The sequence below is a fragment of the Manihot esculenta genome, chromosome 3 (genome assembly GCF_001659605.2).
Source record: "Manihot esculenta cultivar AM560-2 chromosome 3, M.esculenta_v8, whole genome shotgun sequence".
Classification (NCBI taxonomy): Eukaryota; Viridiplantae; Streptophyta; class Magnoliopsida; order Malpighiales; family Euphorbiaceae; genus Manihot; species Manihot esculenta.
Window position 1 is genome coordinate 16,494,028 of NC_035163.2, and position 15,959 is coordinate 16,509,986.

At 34.6% G+C, this 15,959-nt stretch overlaps 2 protein-coding genes across 2 annotated transcripts; one reads left to right on the plus strand and one right to left on the minus strand.

The window, feature by feature from the left end:
• Positions 1-1,314: 1,314 nt before the first annotated feature.
• Positions 1,315-3,099, minus strand: LOC110610493 (40S ribosomal protein S4-1). Its single transcript, XM_021750426.2, has 5 exons — positions 2,957-3,099; positions 2,786-2,863; positions 2,516-2,696; positions 2,007-2,104; positions 1,315-1,886 (listed from the first exon to the last, which is right to left on the minus strand). Exons 1-5 carry the CDS (start codon positions 2,957-2,959, stop codon positions 1,455-1,457), a joined length of 792 nt encoding a protein of 263 aa, XP_021606118.1. The 5' UTR covers positions 2,960-3,099; the 3' UTR covers positions 1,315-1,454.
• A 2,363-nt stretch (positions 3,100-5,462) lies between these two features.
• LOC110612449 (L-ascorbate oxidase homolog) lies at positions 5,463-7,418 on the plus strand. The gene is made up of 3 exons (XM_021753243.1): positions 5,463-5,701; positions 5,924-7,030; positions 7,118-7,418. The coding sequence occupies exons 1-3, from the start codon at positions 5,463-5,465 to the stop codon at positions 7,416-7,418; spliced, it is 1,647 nt and encodes a 548-aa protein (XP_021608935.1).
• Positions 7,419-15,959: the final 8,541 nt, after the last annotated feature.

Here is a 15,959-nt window from a genome sequence, read left to right on the forward strand (position 1 = left end):
CTCATCATTATTTGGAAAGCATGCTGATGTTGTTTATGTGGGCGTAGGAGCTCTCTTGCTGTGGAACTTTTGCTATATTTGAAGATTTCTAAATTCGAGTTGGTCATTTGCAAGAACACCAGAAAGGCTGAAAATCAAAATCGGTTAAAAAGAAATTGGAGTTTAAATTCATATCCCGACGTAAAAACCCTGATGGAAGCAACACTTGAAATAGCAATTCATAAAAAAACCAATATGTAGATTAGTTAGAACAAGGTGATAGCCAGTTTAATTTTATATGTTAGCATTTACAGAGCTAATTGGAAACCACTCGCTTACATGACATCCAACAGCAAGGGACAGCAATTAAGGTGTAAAAATATTGCAGATGGAGCTGCTGCTAGAGGTCAACGGAGGTATGAAACTGGAGAGCGACCAAGAAAATTTGTTTTTCCTTTTTTCTTTTTAAATGATAACATCCTAATGCATGTTTTCTTTATTGACGATTTTGATGAATGTTAATATTAGTACGAATATATTTTATTTTATTGAGTCAAAATTTGAAGGTATAGAAATACTACGCCAGTGACACGCCTAGGTTTATTTAAAATTGTAAAAGGCTAATTTTTAATCATAAAGTCAAGATATATACAAATCATGAACTCAATATTCAATCGAATTAAATGAAAAAAAAAAAGATTACGGACAAAGTATTAGGACGAAGTATTAGGCCATCTCCAACGCTGCGTCAAATTTCATTTTGATATTGGAATTTTGGAGCTATGCGTCAGTATCACACTAAACAACGTCATTTTCCCTTTTTTTTTTTAAATTTATAATATAATTCAAAATTTATATCTTTTTCTATTTTTTAAATTTATAATATAATTCAAAATTTATATATATTTTCAATTAAGTTTAATTTTTTTTACTTTCATAATTTATTATATTTTTAATTTATTTTATATTTTTATAATTATTGAAATTTAATTTAAATTAATATATTTATAATTATAAATAATATTTATAATAAATTAATTTATTTATAATATATTTATAAAATAATTAAATATTTGAATATTGAATGAAAATATTAAAATATATAAATATTTAGCGTGAATATATAAAATTATATAAATTTTTTGAGTGAAATATATAAATAAAATTAAAGTAAAATAAATAATATAATATTAAAGAGAAAAAAATATAAATAAAATATTTTTTTTTTAATAAAAATAGTGCAGAAAGTTAGAAATAATATTGTACTATTTACAAAGTATTAAAATAGTGTAAAAAAATGGTGCATAGGATTGGAGATGACCTTATTAATTATAGTTTTATTTAAAATTGTGACTAAAATTGTAATTCAAATATAGTAAAAATATTGAGAAAAATAAACTCCAAATTTGGGACACACTTAGAAAGCAACTAAATGCTTCCCTCATCCAAAATCAGTAAAGCTCCAACAAAAATAACTACCCAACAGTTTGGGCTGCTGCAACTCTCTTCCTAGCCTCCTCAATGATTGACAACTTGATACCCTTACCCTTGGGGAGAGACACCCATGGCTTGTTACCCTTTCCAATAGTGAAGACATTGCCCAAGCGAGTGGCAAACTCATGACCAGTGGCATCTTGAATGTGAATGGTTTCGAAACTCCCCTTGTGCTTCTCTCTGTTCTTTATAACTCCAATCCGCCCCCTATTCCTTCCTCCGGTGACCATGACAATGTTTCCCACATCAAACTTGATGAAGTCTGCAATCTTGTTAGTCTCTAGGTCTAGCTTGATGGTGTCATTAGCCCTGATGAGTGGGTCTTGGTAACGGATGGTGCGACCATCATAGGTGTTTAGGAAGGGAATACCCTTTTGGCCAAACTGAACAGATCGGACTTTGCAAAGCTTGAACTGCAAAGCATATTCAACCCACATACAAATATAACTCCTAGTATTTTCACAACAAAAACAACAATGCAAAATGTAAAATAAAAAAAAAAATTTGCAATAAGCAAAATAACAAAAAAAAACCTTGGCCTCATCATTTCTAACAGAATGGAGACGGAAGCGGCCTTTAGTATCATAGAGGAGGCGGAAGTTCTCATTTGTCTTGGGAATTGACACAACATCTGTTAATACACAAAACTGAGAATACGATCAAAATGAAGATTACATCATTCAAGGACGAAAATGCACAAAGAACAGATGGGCATTAGTTTACACAATGGACAAAATCATGTACTCAATTCAATGCTAATCAGATGTAATGACCACCTTCTAACAACAACAGCAATAGCCTGTTTAATAGCAGAACCAGATCTCACATTGCATAATAATATCACTGCCAGTGGATGTATTACATATTTCCAGTAGCAGATCATATTTGCCAAAAATTTAAGCAGCTGAAATCACTCATTGCATTTAAACAGATATCTCCAAGCCCCAATTCATAAAAATCAATCCCTCCCTTTTAAACATACAAGTAAATAAATAAAAAAAAGGCCAAAGAGCTTAAAATTGTGAAGATGGAAGCGACAAACCCATGAAACCCGCAGGGTACGTCTTATCCGTCCGAACCTTCCCATCAACAAGAACATGTCGCTGCATCAATATAGCAATAACTTCACGATATGTGAGAGCAAATTTCAACCTGTTTCGCATAATAAGGATCAAAGGCAAGCATTCCCTTGACTTGTGAGGTCCAGATGATGGTTTGGGAGCCTGCACAGCGATCACAAAAACAATATTAATTCAAAGAACGAGAGAGATCAGGCGGTACTTAAAAAAAAAGCGCATTAAAATCAACATACAAATGCACCAGAAAGTTTGTCAAGCATCCAATGGTTTGGGGCATTAAGCCTCTTCAAGTGTTTCTTCAGCCCTCTCGCCTGAAATTCACCAAAAAGTAAAGATTCAAAGGAAATTTCCAGCAATTAATAACTGATGTCTGTACAAATACTTCAGAATCCAGAGAACATCACCATTCTCTGAAGGTCTTCTCCTTCGCCGAGTTGCTTTGCTGAGTTCCGGGAAGAAATACCGAGGCTGTGAGACTATAAATAGATTACAAAACCCCCCCAACCCTAAATAAATTATTTATAATTTGATTTAATCCAAATAAATAAAGTTTAAACTACTCATTTTCTATTTTAATCTGATTCACATTCCCACCTTGTTATATTTATATAATTTAATTTTTTAGTTGCTCTTTTATATTAATGAACGTTAGTGTTGGATTTGATGGGATTTCAACCCTAAAGGCCCTAAAAAATTTTATACTTTCCCTATGTATGAACCTTAATCTATCACAACCAAAACACTCCCATCTAAACGAACCTTTATTTAAGTGTTTTTATATAGTAAATACGCTTGATTTCAATTCATTAAATATTAATTATAAATAGTTAATTACTAATTAACTTTATTTGTTATCAACTTAATTAATACTAAATATAAAATTTTAAAATATCTGCAAGATAAAAAAATTATAAGTTTATTTCATAATAATGGTAAAAATAATCATAAAATCATAAAAAAGTTGAAAATAATTTAATTTTATTGTTATATGTATTATGATTTTTCTAATTATATTCTAAATTTTTATAAAATTATAAAATTGCTCTCGTCTCACTAAAAGAAATTTGATACGTTATGATGAATTTCATTATGATATTCTAATATTTTATCAATAAAATTAAAAATATTATGATAAAAATATTTAAATTGTCATGAAAAATTTTTTATAGCATGTAGTCGTGTCATTATAATATAATTATTTTGTTACTAATATATATATTTAATGATAATTTATAAATATCCATCATAGAATGTATATATAGTTAATTTTCATTAATATTCTACATATTCTAAGTTTAATTTTTCAGTGTGACGGATAAATTAATTAATTTTATCATAAATATTGTATATTTAGAGTATTTTATCTCGTGTAATTTCTGTTATTGAGTTTATTGATTGAGATATTTGAGGACTCGACCGATTTCAGTCTAATTTTAAGTAATTTTTTATTTTTTATTATATCAACCTTCTTTCTATAAATTTTTTTTAATCAATACTTAAAATTAAATATTTTGATGAAAAAAAATTTATTTTATTACAAAATAATTCATCATAACATAAAAATTTATTGTAGATGTTTCTAAAAACATTTCTTTTAAGAATGATTTATAATAATTGTTATGAACAGTTTGGAGGCAAATTTTTGCTATGTATAAATTTTTCATTGATAAAATATGTTTATTTTGTGACAATATTGATATGGTATAATTAAAATTATTCGTTATAAAACATTTAAATTTTCAGTATATAATTCTTTATTTATCTTTTTATTATTGTCATTACAATCTTACCTTTAATAATTAATTACAAAATTCAAAGTTTTTATGATCAAATGTATTATTTAATTATAGAAGTATATAGATTTCGATTTTTTAAACGATAAAAAAATTTAAATAATTTAAGAAACTAATCATAAATCTAAAATTTCATTTTTATTTTTATAATAGAAAATATAAAAATTAAAATTATTAATAAACACGTGCAAAGTACATTTACGTATAAATAAAACATGCATATTCTTTCACACAAAGACATTATTCTCTAGATTTTTTACCAAATGACATATTCCATGACGAGTTTATCTTTCATTAATTATTATTATATATAGTATTGCGTGAAGCCACATAGTATTTAATTTAAATTGAAAAATCAATCAAATCGAATTAATTTAAAAATTCAGATAAATTTTTTATTTATTTTAATTTAGTTCATCTTTTAATTTTAAAAATTTTAATTATTTTAGTTCGATTTAATTTTGATAAAATAATTAAAACAATCGAATTGAACTGATTAATGACAATAGTATATTATTTTTAATAATATAGAGAGATTAAATCATAATTAAGGTTAAAATATTTCAATTAAATTTTAAAATATTAAATATAATGTGTAAAAAATAAAAGATCTATTAAAAAGATTAACTAAATCAAATCAAATCGAATCAAACTGAATCAAATCGATTTGATTTAATTTTTATTCAAAATCAATTCAATTCGATTTTTATAAATACTAAAATTTTAATTTTTAATTTATTTGATTTAATTTGGTATTAAATAGAATGGAACAAATGCTTACTCTGTCTGTCTGTCTGACATCAAGGCTGAAGTCAACTCAATAACAAAAATAGTGTGCGTTTTTAAAGGAGTAATGGGAGGAAGAGCGCAAAGGAAGGATCAAGAAAACTTGAAAAAGCAAAAGAAATTCAGGGGACTTCAGCGGTTAGAATGTCTCCATGGACAAGTATGCATTGGTATAAAAAGGAGAAGACAAACAGATCTTCAGGAAGCCAGAAGAAGGGAATGATTCTTCTTCTATAGAACATCAGCTCAACACTTGAAACTTAATATGTCTTAACAGATTTATTACATTATTATTATTATTATTATTAATTGTAAAGAAAGAAGAAGATCCATGGTTGGTGTGTTGTTCATTTTATTACTATGCCTCACAATCTTGGGAGTTAGAGGTGAAGATCCTTACTTGTTTTTCACATGGAACATCACATATGGAACCCTTTCTCCTCTAGGAGTTCCCCAGCAAGTCATTCTCATCAACGATCAATTTCCAGGGCCTGTCATTAACTCCACCAGCAACAACAACATTGTCGTCAATGTCTTCAATAATATTGATGAGCCTTTTCTCTTGACATGGTATCCTCTTTTATTCTTTATTTGTGTTTTGCTTTTTCTTTTTCATGTCTATTAGTTATATTCACCGCTACATTTTATAGTATAAGAAACGATATCTTTGAACGATCAACAACAGTTTAACAGTAATTTAAAATTGTTACAAATAATATATTTTAAATCACTCTCTTATAGCCGTTGCTTTAAATATGTTTTTGTAGCAGTGATTGATTGCATTTGCTACAGGAGCGGCATCCAACAGAGGAAGAACTCTTGGCAAGAGGGAGTTCTTGGAACCAACTGCCCAATCCCCCCTGGAACCAACCAAACCTATCGTTTTCAAGTCAAGGACCAGATAGGCAGCTTCCATTACTACCCTAGCACAGCCATGCACAAGGCAGCTGGAGCTTTTGGTGGTCTCCATATAAATAGTCGTCTGCTCATTCCTGTTCCTTATGCAGATCCTGAGGATGATTACACTGTCATTGTTAATGATTGGTACACTAAGAGCCATAAGGCTCTGAGGGATATGTTAGATAATGGACAAATTCTTGGCCGACCTGAAGGAGTTCTAATCAATGGCAAAAATGCCAAGGGTGATGGTAAAGATAAACCTCTCTTTACTATGAAACCTAATAAAACTTACAAGTTTAGAATTTGCAATGCTGGGCTCAAGACAACCATCAACGTTGGGATCCAAGGCCACACAATGACGCTTGTCGAGATGGAGGGCTCCCATGTGGTTCAGAATGTTTACGAGTCCATGGATGTGCATGTTGGGCAGTGCATGGGCGTGCTTGTGACAGCAAACCAGGCACCTAAGGATTACTATTTGATGGCTTCTACTCGATTTCTGAAAAACGTTGTTTCTGGCATGGGTATCATTCGTTACGCCAATGGGAAAGGACCACCATCGCCTGAACTCCCTGACCCACCCGTGGGATGGGAGTGGTCCCTCAATCAATTCCGTTCCCTTCGTTGGAATCTCACAGCTAGTGCTGCTAGGCCAAATCCTCAGGGCTCTTATCATTATGGATCAATCAACATCACCCGCACTATCAAACTCGTAAACACAGTCGGCACAGTAGAAGGCAAGCTTCGTTATGCTATTAATGGAGTTTCCCACATTAATCCAGAGACCCCACTCAAACTGGCCGAGTATTTTGGGATTGCAGACAAGGTTTTTAAGTATGATACAATTCCTGATGAACCACCTTCTGAAAGTGGAAAAATTGTGACAGAGCCCATTGTCCTTAACATGACCTTCCGTAACTTTGTAGAAATCATATTTGAAAATCCTGAGAAGAGCATGCAATCGTGGCACTTGGACGGGTACTCCTTCTTCGCAGTCGCGTAAGCAATTCCTTATTACCTGCTATATATGTTTTTTAATAGATTGGTGAATGTAATTAGTAAGCTAACAAAAAAATGGATGAACAGAGTTGAGCCTGGAACATGGTCTCCAGAGAAGAGGAAGCACTACAATCTTCTTGACGCAGTGAGTAGAACAACAGTGCAAGTGTTCCCCGAATCCTGGGCTGCAATCTTGTTGACATTTGACAACGCTGGAATGTGGAACTTAAGGTCTGAGTTGTGGGAGAGGACATATCTGGGGCAACAGCTTTACGCCAGTGTTCTTTCTCCTGCACGTTCACTTAGGGACGAATACAATTTGCCTGACAACGCTTTGCTTTGTGGGCTGGTGAAAGATTTGCCGAAGCCACCACCTTATACCATTTAATATAAATTAAGCTTAATCCACAGCATCATCCTACATATAATCGATGGTGATAGAGGAGTGATCTGAGAAGGACTAAGATTTCATATATGTGATTGTGCATCCACACACAGAAGGAGATATGAAGGCACATAATAAGAGGGGTTGCTATGCTTATTATGTTCCTATCAATGCGTTTCTCAATGCCATCACATGCATTTTTGTTTTTTATTTTTATTTTTTGTTTTTATGTAATGTATTGTAACGAACAATTCTTTTTTTTCTTTTTTTCTTTTATGATTGACACTTGTGAATTTATATCCGTGTACGGAATAAGACACTACAAAAAAAGACTATCAGCGACGGAAATTTCTGTCGCTGATAATCCAAAATCCGTCGCTGATACTTTCAGCGACGGATTTCCGATGCCTAAGATCCGTCGCTTAAAGTCATATCGCTAATTTTTCCCACGGATTTGAAGTATTTGCAACGGATATCTGATGGATCATTCTGTCAGAAACGGTAGCAACAAACTTTCTTCGTCGCTAAATTCATCGGCGAAATCCATCTAATAACCAATCCGTCACTAATCTGTCAAAAATAATTAGCGACAGAAAATATCCATAAGAAATCAATCGAAAATATTAAAACTATTTTATTAAAATTCGTCACAAATTCATCAGAAACATTAAGATTATTTTATCAAATTCGTTGCTAATTTGTTTTAAATCCATCACAAAATTATTTATATTTTCAATAATATTCATTACGTCAATAAAATGATTTTCTATTTTTATTTAAATATTTCCTGTATAATTTAAATAATTTACAACTAAAAAATAAATTCAATATAAATTAAACGCCATTTATAATCATTATAATTCATATTTATACATACAACTACTTAACAATATTTATAAAGTTGAAAGTTTAAAACAAATCCATATACTTAATAATATTTATAAAGTCTAGCCTCCTCAATGATAGACAAGTTGATATCCTTGCCCTTAGGGAGAGACACCCATGGTTTGCTATCCTTTCCAATAGTGAAGACATTTCCCAAGCGAGTGGCAAACTCATGACCAGTGGCATCTTGAATGTGAATCATTTCGACACTCCCTTGTGCTTCTCTTTGTTCTTTATAACTCCAATCTGCCCCTTGTTCCTTCCTGCAATGACCATGACAATGTTTTCCACATCAAACTTGATGAAGTCAACAATTTTGTTAGTCTTTAGGTCTAGCTTGATGGTGTTATTAGCTCTGATAAGTGGGTCTGGGTAGCAGATGGTGCGACCATCATAGGTGTTTAGGAAGGGGATACTCTTTTGGCCAAATTGAATAGATTGAACTTTGCAAAGTTTAAACCCATAAATAGCATTCACAAGAATTCATGCACTATTACCTAAACATGAAAACACCACATACAAATATAACTCATATTATTTTCACTAAAAAACAACAACGAAAAATGTAAAATAAAAAGAAAACTTACAATAAGTAAAATAATAAAAATAGCAGAGGGTATTGTCTCATAGAATAGCAACCATGCTCAATCTTTATACACAAACCAAAAATCGCTAACAATAATAGCATATGATAATGTTATCATTTTACCTGATCTAAATATAAAATGAAGGAAATTTTGTGACCGAAAGCATGGAGAATAAAGTACTTATTGAAGTACCTCCTATTGATGGTTCTCATTTAACTCTATTGAGATTATTTCTGTAAATAACCTATATTTATAGTGATAATTAGAGATATAATTGTGTGATATGATTGGAATATGATTAGACTATAATTAGGGAATTAATCTATTTTCTTACCTAGTATGTACTCTTATAAGTAGTATATATACCCCAATTGACTTGAGGAGAATAATAAAGTATTTTCTCTCAAATCTTCTGATCTCTTTTTCTTATTTTCATCAAAATTTCATGGTATTAGAGCCAAGAAATTTGGTTCACCTTTGAGTGGCAGATCTGCCACCTTACTTTGGTGATTTTCTGAAAATCAGTTAGTCTCACCATCCAGCCCATTTTCCACGCCAGCCTCCGATCTGCTTTTCGGTGAAGTACCGCCTCCAGACGCACCTCCACGTGCCACCTCGCACAGCTTGTTTCCAGCCATGCGCCGGCGCGTGCACCACCTTTCGATGACCGTTTCGTGTCGGTGATTCTTCCTCCAGAATCGCTCAGCGCCGACGACTCCAGCCCAGTAGGTTTGGTCGCTTGTTCAGCTCGCCTTCACACTCCCTTCGGCCACGCGTAACGCGTGCACCATCCTCTGGCGACTGTTTCACGTTGGCAGCTCTTCCTCCAACATCGCCCAGCACCGGCGACTCCAGTCCAGTAAGTCCGATCGTCAGATTTACTGTTCACAGGCATTCTTTTTGGCATATTCAGGTCCCTACTCAGTCCCTTATTATTTCAGAATATCTCTCGACATGTCTGAGAAGCAAAACACTCTCAATATAGGTTCTGAGTCTCTTAAACCTTTCTTTTCAATTGATACGGTGAAGTTGCAAGGAAGTAATAATTATGTGTCTTGAGCTGCATCCGTAGAATTATGGTTTGTAGGATAGGAGTATGATGATCATTTAACAAAAAATGCCACTGATATCACTACCACTGATAGATCCAACTGGGTTAAAATTGATACTCAACTATGCAGTCTTTTATGGCATTCGTTAAATCTAAAATTGCTTGCTTTATTTCAGTCTTGCAAAACTTGTTGTAAGATTTGGACTAAGGCCAAAACATTGTATACTAATGATATACAACGCATTTACAAGGTTGTGTCGGATATGGTTCACTTACAACAAAATCATCAGGATATGGCTAGTTACTTGAGTCAAGTAGAAACTCAGAAAGATGAATTTAATTCTCTTATGCCCTTTACTGATGAAGTTGATGCGCAAGAAGAACAACGTGATAAATTTTTTTATAGTTTTGGCATTAATTGGATTGTGATTTGACCTTTGCTCTGTGAAAGATCAAATTTTGACTAGTTCAGTTATTCCAACTTTAGAAGATGTGTCAGCTAGACTCTTACGTATTTCCCGTAGTAAGAGTGGTACTACAGATATGGAATCCTCGGTTTTAGCTCTGCAAGGAAATCAAGGACAAGGAGGAAATCGCAAAGGTAAAAGGAAGAAGTTTCATTGCTTCTATTGTGATAAGAAAGGTCACACACGGGATGCATATTGGGCACTACATGGCCGACGATCACAGCCCAATCAACCTGATAATATTGGTAAGTTAGCAGCTCATTTTGCCCAATCTAATGAAGAAGGTCTGCTCCCACAATATACCAATAAATCTCAGGACCTAGATTCAATTATTTTAACTGGAGAGGACTATAAAGAATACTTACAGTTCCAAGCAGCTAAGCAACATCCTCCATCTTCCAGCATTGCTCACTCCGGTAATTCCTTTGCTTGTTTAACTAAGTCTTCACCTGTTGGTCCATGGATCCTAGACTCTAATGCTTCTGATCACATTTCTAGTAATCACAATTTTTTTTCTACTTTTGTTTCACCTTCTACACCATCTAAAGTCACCTTAGCTAATAGTTCACAAACTCAAGTTAAAGGAATAGGAAACGTACAACTTCTTCCTTCTATTTCCTTAACTACTGTCTTGTTCACTCCTGAATGTCCATATAATTTAATCTCCATTAGTAAATTGACCAAAAATCTTAATTGTTCAGTAACCTTTATTGCTGATTCTATTGTGGTGTAGGATTGTAGTACTGGGAGAATGATTGGAACAGGATTTGAGTCACAAGAATTGTACCATCTCTCCACCTCACTAGTTGCTTTTATTTCTACCACGTCCGCTAAGCTTATTCATAACCGCTTAGGAAATTCTAGTCTTCTCAAATTGTAGAAAATCGTCCTCGGTCATTCTTATTTGTCTTCTTTAGCATGTGAGTCATGTCAACTTGGAAAACAAACTCGAGCTTTATTTTCCAAGCGAGTCAATAATAGGGCCACTTTGATATTTGATATTGTTCATTCAGACATTTGGGGTCCAAATCGTGTCAGTATAACTTTGAAATTTCAATATTTTGTTACTTTTATTGATGGTTATTCTCGTTGTACTTGGCTGTTTTTAATGAAGAATCGCTCTGAGTTATTCTTCATTTTTCAAAAATTTTATGCTGAAAATACATAATCAATTTGGTGTTCGCATTAAGGTTTTGTGTAGTGATAATGCACGAGAATATCTTTCCTCATCTTTTTCTCATTTCTTGTCTACTCAGGGTATTACTCACCAGACTTCTTGTGCCCATACTCCTCATCAAAATGGTGTTGCCGAGCGCAAAAATCGGCATTTGATTAAAACCGCCGGCACTTTATGTTGGGAAATCCAGAGATTATTGCAATCCAAATTGCGCAGCGGAAAAATAAAATTTCTCTGATTTCCTTTTCCCAGAATCCGAGTGCTTCGTTTAATTCACAAGAAGGATATGAGACTAACCTGTTAATCTCGTTGAGAAGATATAATGTTGGACTGATGGTGCTGCTTTTTCAAACGAACACCCTCTATGGTATCCACACGAACGTCTTCTATCCTTCTAGAGTGCTAGCTCTCTCAAAGATAGATAGATTATGTGCTCCACAATCTGCAGCTTTTTAGACTAAGTTTTCTAAAAAATGTGTACCTTCCACAATTCGTAGAAGGGGTATTTATATGTTTCAGGCTTTTGTTTTTCCCACAACTCCTGTGTTTTTCCTACAACTCCTTTTCCTAAAAGGAGTTGTGTTCATAACCCACTATCACAATCTCACAGACACTCAAATATCTTATGTGATAGAGTCCTTTATCTGTAACAATTACAGATAGACTGCAGATCTTTTAAATATTATTATCTCATAATAATAAATGATTAATAATAATAACACTTTATTATTATTAATTATATTAATAATTGATATTAATAATAATAATACATTATTATTATTAATTATATTAATGATTAATATTAATAATAATAATACTTTATTATTATTAATTATATTAATGATTAATAATAATAACACTTTATTATTATTAATTATATTAATGGGCTTTGGGCTTTTAGCCCATTAATATGACATAGCACATCAACAACGTTCTTTTGTGTGTGACCCAATAGGCTCATATTAATTGGCAATAGGCTCAGTCCCACAAGGCCCATAAGTCATAAGTGGCCTCTAGCAAGACATTATGACTACCCAACTAATATGAGGATCAATAGTTCGATAAAGTCTAATAAATATAATATGAATTAATCCCTTTGTCACACGATATCTAGTTTGAATATAAGCCATGGTCAATGTCAAACTTATAATGTTTAAACTTATGATTTCTCGATCTCTAAGTAGACTGATAAAAATCAAATGATATTGATCACACAATCAATTCATTTGAGTACGGCCATGCATTTCTCAGTTTCACTTATCGAGGGGCCCAGAAGATATCTCTCTCAGGCAATAGGCTCAGTCCCACAAGGCCCATAAGTCATAAGTGGCCTCTAGCAAGACATTATGACTACTCAACTAATATGAGGATCAATAATCTGATAAAGCCTAATAAATAGAATGTAATACCCGGCTAGAGTCCGGCATCGGAATTCTACTTTCCGATGGAGTTTCGGATATCGAAAGTCTCTAGAAGGGTTAGAGTGATGTTTTTCTAACATGTTTTGGTATGTTTCATAGTTTTAAAGCATAAGGAAATGAGTTTTTGAGTGAAATGAACCAAGGCAGAAAAGCCAGGTTCGGCTGCCGAAGTTGAGGTTCGGCCGCCGAACATGCATGGCTTTCGGTTTCACGTGTGGCCGCCGAAGGTGGTCTGGCCAGCCACCTATAAAAGGCCCTCAGTCGATTGAAAGGATAAGCTTCGCCGTTTCTTTCACGTTCTGAGGTGAGACCCTGTCCTTTGTGAGTATTCTTTCATGTTTTCATCAAATCTTGCAAAGGTTTGATTAGTTTTTATGTTATTTTGAAGGTTTTAAGCTAAAAACTCAAAGTTGTGAAGTTTGGAGAGTTTGAAGGAGAGTTGCTCCAAAACTCCACGTTGGGATCGTTCAGCTTCTTGGTTTCAAGAGGTAAGTGAAGATCCTGAGCTTGTTGTTATGTTTTCTGAAGGTTTTATGAGGTTTTGGGGGAGAGTTGCATGAATAGGGTTATTTTGGATGTTTTGATGATTTTGTGAGAACACCTTGTATTTGTGTTATTTGTTTTGTGTGTTTGGGGTTGTTAGGTAGGTTTTGACCCCTTTGAGCATATACTTGGGTATATGCAAGTTGAGGAAGTGAGGTGTTTGAGATTGAGAGAGTTTTGGTGTTTTTGGCGAGAGGCAGAGCAAGTTTCTGCCAGTGGTTCGTTTTGGAAAGAAGGGTAAGTTAACTCCACGATACATTGGACCCTTTGAGATTTTGCAGAGGATCGGAAAGGTGTCGTATAAGCTGGATTTACCTGCTTCTATGGAGAGAATTCACCCGGTATTTCATGTTTCTATGCTACGGCAGTTTGTGTCAGATCCGAATCAGGTTCTGAGTGAGCCTGAGGTGGAGATTCTTACAGATCTCACCTATATAGAGCAGCCAGTGCGGATTCTGGACACACAGATCAGACAGCTAAGGAACAAAGAGATCCCAATGGTGAAAGTTCTGTGGAACCACCATAATCTAGAAGAATGTACCTGGGAGACGCGGGAGTCTATGCTCCAGCAATATCTATATTTGTTTTGAGGTTAGTTTCCTCCTTTTTATGTGTTAAATGTTTGTTTTCGGAACATACGAGGACGAATGTTCTTAAGGGGGGGGAGAATGTAATACCCGGCTAGAGTCCGGCATCGGAATTCTACTTTCCGATGGAGTTTCGGATGTCGGAAGTCTCTAGAAGGGTTAGAGTGATGTTTTTCTAACATGTTTTGGTATGTTTCATAGTTTTAAAGCATAAGGAAATGAGTTTTTGAGTGAAATGAACCAAGGCAGAAAAGCCAGGTTCGGCCGCCGAAGGTGAGGTTCGGCCGCCGAACATGCATGGCTTTCGGTTTCACGTGTGGCCGTCGAAGGTGGTCTGGCCAGCCACCTATAAAAGGCCCTCAGTCGGTTGAAAGGATAAGCTTCGCCGTTTCTTTCACGTTCTGAGGTGAGACCCTGTCCTTTGTGAGTATTCTTTCATATTTTCATCAAATCTTGCAAAGGTTTGATTAGTTTTTATGTTATTTTGAAGGTTTTAAGCTAAAAACTCAAAGTTGTGAAGTTTGGAGAGTTTGAAGGAGAGTTGCTCCAAAACTCCACGTTGGGATCGTTCAGCTTCTTGGTTTCAAGAGGTAAGTGAAGATCCTGAGCTTGTTGTTATGTTTTCTGAAGGTTTTATGAGGTTTTGGGGGAGAGTTGCATGAATAGGGTTATTTTGGATGTTTTGATGATTTTGTGAGAACACCTTGTATTTGTGTTATTTGTTTTGTGTGTTTGGGGTTGTTAGGTAGGTTTTGACCCCTTTGAGCATATACTTGGGTATATGCAAGTTGAGGAAGTGAGGTGTTTGAGATTGAGAGAGTTTTGGTGTTTTTGGCGAGAGGCAGAGCAAGTTTCTGCCAGTGGTTCGTTTTGGAAAGAAGGGTAAGTTAACTCCACGATACATTGGACCCTTTGAGATTTTGCAGAGGATCGGAAAGGTGTCGTATAAGCTGGATTTACCTGCTTCTATGGAGAGAATTCACCCGGTATTTCATGTTTCTATGCTACGGCAGTTTGTGTCAGATCCGAATCAGGTTCTGAGTGAGCCTGAGGTGGAGATTCTTACAGATCTCACCTATATAGAGCAGCCAGTGCGGATTCTGGACACACAGATCAGACAGCTAAGGAACAAAGAGATCCCAATGGTGAAAGTTCTGTGGAACCACCATAATCTAGAAGAATGTACCTGGGAGACGCGGGAGTCTATGCTCCAGCAATATCTATATTTGTTTTGAGGTTAGTTTCCTCCTTTTTATGTGTTAAATGTTTGTTTTCGGAACATACGAGGATGAATGTTCTTAAGGGGGGGGAGAATGTAATACCCGGCTAGAGTCCGGCATCGGAATTCTACTTTCCGATGGAGTTTCGGATGTCGGAAGTCTCTAGAAGGGTTAGAGTGATATTTTTCTAACATGTTTTGGTATGTTTCATAGTTTTAAAGCATAAGGAAATGAGTTTTTGAGTGAAATGAACCAAGGCAGAAAAGCCAGGTTCGGCCGCCGAAGGTGAGGTTCGGCCGCCGAACATGCATGGCTTTCGGTTTCACGTGTGGCCGCCGAAGGTGGTCTGGCCAGCCACCTATAAAAGGCCCTCAGTCGGTTGAAAGGATAAGCTTCGCCGTTTCTTTCATGTTTTGAGGTGAGACCCTGTCCTTTGTGAGTATTCTTTCATGTTTTCATCAAATCTTGCAAAGGTTTGATTAGTTTTTATGTTATTTTGAAGGTTTTAAGCTAAAAACTCAAAGTTGTGAAGTTTGGAGAGTTTGAAGGAGAGTTGCTCCAAAACTCCACGTTGGGATCGTTCAGCTTCTTGGTTTCAAGAGGTAA